General features: G+C 42.4%; 2 protein-coding genes across 2 annotated transcripts; one reads left to right on the forward strand and one right to left on the reverse strand.

Moving 5' to 3' along the window:
* Nucleotides 1-184: 184 nt before the first annotated feature.
* On the reverse strand, nucleotides 185-397 carry LACBIDRAFT_306917 (uncharacterized protein; the record flags this gene model as incomplete). Its single annotated transcript, XM_001885636.1, has 1 exon — nucleotides 185-397. One exon carries the CDS (start codon nucleotides 395-397, stop codon nucleotides 185-187), a length of 213 nt encoding a protein of 70 aa, XP_001885671.1.
* Nucleotides 398-6,381: 5,984 nt separating this feature from the next.
* Nucleotides 6,382-6,549, forward strand: LACBIDRAFT_306919 (uncharacterized protein; the record flags this gene model as incomplete). Its single annotated transcript, XM_001885553.1, has 1 exon — nucleotides 6,382-6,549. One exon carries the CDS (start codon nucleotides 6,382-6,384, stop codon nucleotides 6,547-6,549), a length of 168 nt encoding a protein of 55 aa, XP_001885588.1.
* Nucleotides 6,550-7,532: the final 983 nt, after the last annotated feature.

Consider the following 7,532-nt stretch of genomic DNA (forward strand, 5'->3'; position numbering starts at 1 on the left):
GGTCGTGGCCCTGCTCGTCTGTTGTCTGCTTTGTGCTCGTCCATCGTAGTCGTGATCGTCCATTGAGTCCTTCGTGCTCGTCTGTCGTGGCTGTTGTCATCAATAGAGGACAACAACATCTGTCATCATCGTTTGTCAGAGCAAGCAGTGGGGAGGAGAGGGCCATACACTTACTTACCTGGGCTCAGCTCCTGCACTGCGAAGCGTACATTTTGCTGTAGTCGTGTTCAATGATGACGAACGTTGTTCGTCGTCTGGTTGCCACGTCCCTGTCGGCGACGTGGCAGCTGGGTTGTCTGTGACTTTGGGAATGGAGGGGAGCGGTTATGTGCTCAGCGCCATTTGGTGGGGGTTGATGCATGGGTTGCGGTTGGTGCTGCTGCTGGATTGGAGGCATGACTGTTGGATGGATGGGTTAGTACTGGAGAGTGAGTGATGGGATGGTGTCGTTGTGGACAGTTTGATTGTGGTGGTGGTGGGCGGTTGCCATTATTGTGGATGGTGATGATGGTGGAGCATCATCGTAGGCGGGTCTTGGCAGCATGGGCATCATCGTCCTGAAGTTGACGTGACATGTTAGTCATGAGTGAACGTGTATGATTAATGATGAACGCGATGAGCACAGTCAAAGCGTGCTCGTGTGTTTCATGCGAGCGTATCTGGTAATTGATGGTGGGCGGTCGCCAGTCGTTTGTGTGGTGATGATCATGGGCGCTCATCACAATCCGTAGGTGGTGGGCACTGGTGGCCATTGTGGTGGTAGTGGTGGGCGGTCACTGTCCATGGTGGATGGTGGTGAATCGTCGTTGGTGGACGGTGGAAAATCGTCATTGCCGTCCCTCTTTGTGGGTCTTGGTATCGCCGTCGACATGGCACGCCTGGATAGACCGTTGGTGTGCCACGTCAGGGGTTTAGTGGTGGTGTCGTCGGCATGGATAATCTGATTAGGTACGACGGGGTGCTCCTAAAGGATAAGCAAACACACCAGGAATCATAGATGTCGCATCATTCCATCTCCTCAATTTTCGATTTCGTCCCCTCTTATCTTTTCAACGGATAGGAGGAAACCTGCAGTGCGCCTTGAAGGGTTGTATTCGCTGGCTGAGGGAGGTGAGAACGACTTTGTGGTCGTAATAGTGGGTGTTTGGGCATTGTTGGCCAGAGGACGGGGGTTGAACGTTGAACGTTGAACGTTAAAAGGTTGAACGTTGATGGATCGAACTGGAAGGGTGACTGGGCAATGTTGTGTGATCCGGCGTCGTATGAGACGGATTGCAGGAGGACTCTGTGCGGCGGGTGGCAAATCAGGCGATGAGAGTGCGGCAACTGATACTAATAGAGAGTATGAGCTACAGTATTGAGAATGGGACCAACAGCGGACCAAACGTGTGTAGGGCGCGAAGACGAGAGGACGTTGTTGACCGAGACGGACATACGTGGCATCCTCAACCACGTATCAACAGCGCTCAGAAAACGCCGAGCGCTGACGGCGAGCTGCACAAGTCCCTCCTGCGTTCGTTATTGAGAGGAAAAAAATATAGGAAAATGTATTTAGAGGTTCTGAGGACTATGATTAACATTCAAGATAGGTAGCAGTATGTATTCATTGGGCAGGGAGTAAAAGTCGTAAGAATTCCAATCTCACACTTGAGATTCCGGCACTTTCAATTGCTTTATTGTGACCCTCTGCACCTATCCCATCCACCTGTATCTCCACAATCTTCTGATTTCTGTAAAACTTTGGGACCACATTCAGTCTTTCATTCTGAAAATATCTATGGAGTTTTATGGCCATTGGATGGTTTAAGTGGACACAGTATAGTTAAAGTCTGAAGAAACACACTCTATTCAATGGCTTTCACAACAAAACCTTCATTATCAAAGTGAATACAGTACTCAGAAATTTTATATGAACACCCACCTTTAGCTAAGAAGAGATAAATCAGATTCCCTCAAAATTAGGCAAGCAGAGCAAGATTTCCCAACACAATTCTATGTTTTGAAACCCTCCTAAAAATTACAAAGTTGGAACAAGACTTTTAGGTGTGTTCTTTCACTCATAATTTGACACTGCCTGTCCTAGTACTCTTTTACTTATGCACTGAATTCTGGTAGGCTATATCTGGCATGTATTAACCTCCAGGTTGCTGGAATGATATGTTTTTGACATTCAAAGACAAAGATACTCCTTCCTCTGGAATTTTTAGCCAACTACTGATAAGAGAGCAAGCCCAATGTTGTAAATTAAACATAATGATATGTATTACCAATGTCAGTGTAGTGTTCCCTTCCTCTCCTGGCTCAATTTCAGTTGTTTTTCCGATGTTTTTTTGAACTTTGCATCTATTTGTCTACAGCTTCAAACGTGTCATCCAAGTTCACCATGTCGCATCCATCCACTTGTGAGGTCGCCGTAAATGTAAAACATGATAGATTGGATTCTGTTCTACTTTAAGAGTACTAAAATGTGTATTTTTCATTAGATACAAATGTAAAGGATGAATAACCATGTCTATTGAAGATCTGGCACGAGGAGGGCAGCTATTTGTACTTGCTTAGCAACACCTTTGGGAACGTCATCCAGCTGGAACCTGAGCCATCCAGCTGAAAAGCTGCTGATTTGAAATACAAAATACATACTATATGATGGAAACCAGTTGCAACCGAAGAAATATGAAGTTAGTTCTGTCAATAACTTGAATGACATCCTTCAAAGGACACTTTCATGAATCTCCTCTCAGGAGCTACTTTTGTTGACATTTGTTCGTTACTTAGAAGGATCAAAGAACAAAAGGTCATCCGGAACATGACTTGTGCATCCATCATCTCCACACCTCTGATTGAGACGGAAATTTTTTGAAAAAATCGGAAATATATTTCTACATTACTTGGTAGCTTTGAGTAGTTGTAACACAAGTTTTGATGGAGAAAACTGAGAATCATTACAATTGGAATATTCTGGTGAAATGCAGCTTTTCTAGAAGAATTATGACATGGAAAAACATATGTGGATGCTCTTTTGGCAAGAAAAACATACACAGAATACAAGAAAATATGCCAGTCAACAATGCTGATCCAGGATGTACCATTTCTAAGAATTTTGAATCATAAAACATATCTGAGCTATATTTAGATCTATCCAACATTCTGGATCCCTAGAAAAAACATATTTGGATGCTCTTTAGGCAAAAACAAAACATCCACAGAATACAGAAAAACATGCCAGTCATCAATGCTGATCCAGGATGTGACATTTTTGAATCATCAAACATATCTGAGCTATATTTAGATTTGTAATAAATTACAAACATTCTGGATTTCATATCTGGATGCTCTTTAGGTAGACAAAACATACAGAAAACATATCAGTGATCCAGAATATCCCATTTCTGAGAATTTGAAATCATGAAACACATGAGAGCTATATTTAGATTTGTAATAAATCACAAACATATCAGGCTAAAAATAGATGCTGTAGAACAGTATTATAAGCAGAAAACATATTCTGGGGGTATATTTTATTATACATGCAATGGTTTTTATTTTTGAAAGGCTTTTTTTCAAATATTCTGATGTTCCACAGCCCATGGCATTTTGGCCAAGTGGCCAATTGCACACCCTATGGAAATGAATAAGGTGGAACCTTCTAGGTCAATTTGGTCTAAAACTACAGCCTGGGCTGTGATCGTCCCTCGTGGTCCGTTTTTGTTGCCTCAACCTCGCCAGGGCTTGTTTGCTTGCTGACGTGGCGTTGCTGCGTTGTTGTTGATGTGGTTGTTGTTGGTGGTCAACAACATTTGTGGGTGGTGGTAGCCACAGGTGACCGTGGTGACGTGGCATGGGTGGGTAGCAGGCACGCGTTTACGAGGAGCAGGGATGTTGGTGGTGGTGGGAGGAGAGAGGGTTGTATTTGGACAAGCGTGAAAGCCGTTGCCAAACAAACCAGATTCCGGTTGCGCATTCCGTTTTTGCCAATCCGGGGACCATTCCGGTCACAATTCCGGAATGCCGAAATTCCGCCAGAATGGTAAAGCACTGGAATGAAGAAAATAGCAGGCCTCCCTGCTAAATTTCATTCCTCTGGAATCCACCGGAATCCGCAGGAATGACCGGAATCCTGCAGGAATTAGGGGGGCACTGATAAGACCTTGTCACATCCCTGGAAATTTAGAAAGCAATTTCCAAAATTATCAAAGGGAAATGTACCATGCTGATGGCGTCAGTGCAAAACAAGATGCTTATCTCTCCCTTCTCAAGTAACGACTCCAACTCATGCTTTCGTTTTTCGCCCACATAGGCCCCCTCCATCACTTCTCCCTGTCTTCCCCCCCTCCCTTAAATATTGAGAATAGTAAAAATAAATTGTGTAGTCTATTTAATACATTTCAATTTTTCTTGCTCAGCTATGACTCATGAATATAGAAACCATGATTACCTGATGTGGACTTAGAATTATTTCATAAAGTCATTCCATGTGGATTCCATATGGAGTCCATATGGATTCCACCCTTAAAATGGTATAGAACATATAGAATAGAGTATGGATTCCATGTGGAAAAAGTATGGAATCCATCTGGGGAAAGTATGGCATCCATCCCCCATTCCATGGAATCCATCCCCCACTCCATGGAATCCATCTGGAATTTGTGCAGTCCACCTCCCATTCCATCCATTCCATATGGAATAACCTGGGGAGGGTAAAGTACTGGCCCAGTCCCTGGCACAATCCGCTGCATCTTCGGCGGTTGTTCTCTGATTCCAATACACAAGGGTTATCGGAATGTGCTAGGGTTTCTTGGCAGTTGGTGGAATCAAAAAGCATATGTCGCCCTTTGTTTCTTCAGAATGCTTCATCTTCCGGACTGATAATGCCATGTTAGGCCGTGCATTGGTCAATTGCACCATCTTGGTATCACTTCCAAGCTGCAATTTATGCCGTACGTCATTGAGAACATGACAGGGAAGCGTTGCTGATGCCACGACAAATGGAACATTTTTAGGAAACCGACCACGAAGCACACCAAGGCCAGCATAGTCTGGACAAAAGCTCCTGCCCCACAAACTTATACAGTGTGCTTCATAGACGCAGACAGCGCAAAGTGCGCTTGAAAACTGGTCCTTCGACAAAACGGCGGTCCGAAAGTCTGCGGAAGTCACGATCTCAGGTGAAATGATGACCTGCCGGAATTTCTCAGCAGCAATATCCTTTCCAAAGTAAGTCACTTTGTTTTTGAATGAAAATATGACACTTACTGCATATAATTTATCAGAACCCACACGAGATAATGTCTCCTTGCATACGGCAACTGTAGCAATGCCCGCCATGTCTGCCTAGATATTTTAGAAGATCACAGCAAAATGTGAGCACCAATACGGTGACCTATAGATCTCTTCACACTTACCTGATTTATCATCAGTTCAGTGAGAGGCGAAATGGTGAGGACAATACTATCCTCATCAAGCAGCAATGGCAAGGAAAAGCATAACGTTTTCCCACTTCCAGTCCCCACATCAATGACAACATCCTGCCCACACAATATCGCTTTGGACACATCTAATTGCCATGAAAATGGCTTTTTATGCCACTGAAATTAGTCCATACCAAGGGAAGTGTAACACAACTACATAATGTAAAAGAATACACAAATACATTTGAGGTACAATAGATTCTTAGAAAGAACCAGAAAAATGAACCAACCTTCATTCTTTTTGCACTCAACTGTATCTAAGTTTGTTGCTGTAAGTTTTGAGTATCAAAGGACTCATGAACACGTTGCGAGCACTTGAATTGAGGATGTGTTAAGGAGAGTTTCCTCATTGAGACAATAATCGGAGTCCGAAATTTTGTCAGTTGCATCACAATTAGTGTTTAAAGGTTCAGTCCATAGGACCGCAAAAAACCGGTGGACCGAGCTGAACCGGTCCATGGTCCAGTCTTTTTTTCGGTTGCAGTTGCCCCAATTTGGGGTTGGTCTGGTTGCCGGTTGCCTCATTTCGAAAATCTTTTAAAACCGTTCAAAGACCGGTTTTAATCGGTTGCAACCGGTTAAACGGTCACGTGCGTTACATAGCTTTGTAACCACGTTTATTGCCTTTTATTGGGTTTTTGTTTCATCAAAAACGGTCAAGAATTGAGAAAGATATAACCAAATCCATATTTTACCCAAGTCTCTATGAGATGTAATTCGGTTTCAGTCCTAGCTATGTCAAATCTTCATTAAACCTCTTGAAAATTGGTAGAATGACGGGTATTTATATGCTTTACTATTTTATATAACCTGTTTATTTTTCAGAGTAATAATGGTTGAGATACAAATGGTTTATATTGGTATAATAAATTATACACAAAAAAACCGGTCTGGATCGGTCTGAACCAGTATCATGGACTGCAAAAGACCGGTCCTAGGGGGTTCGGTTCGGTTCCCTCAATATCTGGGTCGGTCCTGGACCGGTTGCGGTCCACGGTTGCGCGTTTTCGGGGCAAAAAACCGGACTGAACTGAACCTTTACACACTAATCACGATCAATCCCTTCCAGACGTTATGGTGAGTAATACAATCCCAATAACGGCTGGTGTCGAGACTATTCCAAAGGGTACTTTTGTGATTTTCCGCTTGAAAACAGCCTTTGTTGACAATTGTTTGTTACCCCAAAGCCCCGAAGAAGAAAAGGTCATCTGGAACATGACTTGTGCATCCATCATCTCCACACCTCTGATTGAGGTGGAATTTTTTTGAAAAAATCGAAAATATATTTCTACATCACCTGGCAGCTCTAAGTAGCTGTAACATAAGATTTGATGAAGAAAAATGAGAATTATCACAAATGGAATATTCTGGTGAAATGCAGCTTTTTCAGAAGGATTTTGACATGGAAAAAACATATCTGGATGCTCTTTTGGCAAAAGAACCATACACAGAATACAGGAAAACATACCTGTCATCAATGCTGATCCAGAATGTACCATTTCTAATCATAAAACATATCTGAGATATATTTAGATTTGTGATAAATCACAAACATTCTGGATCCCAAGAAAAACATATCTGGATGCTCTTCGGACAAACAAAACATACAAAAAAACATATCAGTCATCAATACTGATCCAGGATATACCATTTCTAAGAATTTTCAACATCTGAGCTAAATATTCATATTAAAGCAGAAACATTCAGAAAACATGGAAAGCTAAAAATACAGTTGAGTGCAAAAAGAATGAAGGTTGGTTCATTTTTCTGGTTCTTTCTAAGAATCTATTGTACCTCAAATGTATTTGTGTATTCTTTTACATTATGTAGGTGTGTTACACTTCCCTTGGTATGGACTAATTTCAGTGAAAGCTGGAGCCTTGAGAAGGTTTTTATTCTGGAGGCCATTTTTGGCATCTGAAAAAAAAAATATGCGCTAACTGGAGAGGTAGCCAGAACATACCTCTGGTCAACCTGAATGAGCCTATCAAAGAATTAGTTAAAAATACTGAGCAGTTATGCTTGTAGAGCCTCCAGAAAATGGTCATTTCGTGCTATTATGGT

The sequence above is a fragment of the Laccaria bicolor genome, genomic scaffold (genome assembly GCF_000143565.1).
Source record: "Laccaria bicolor S238N-H82 LACBIscaffold_32 genomic scaffold, whole genome shotgun sequence".
Taxonomy (NCBI): Eukaryota; Fungi; Basidiomycota; class Agaricomycetes; order Agaricales; family Hydnangiaceae; genus Laccaria; species Laccaria bicolor.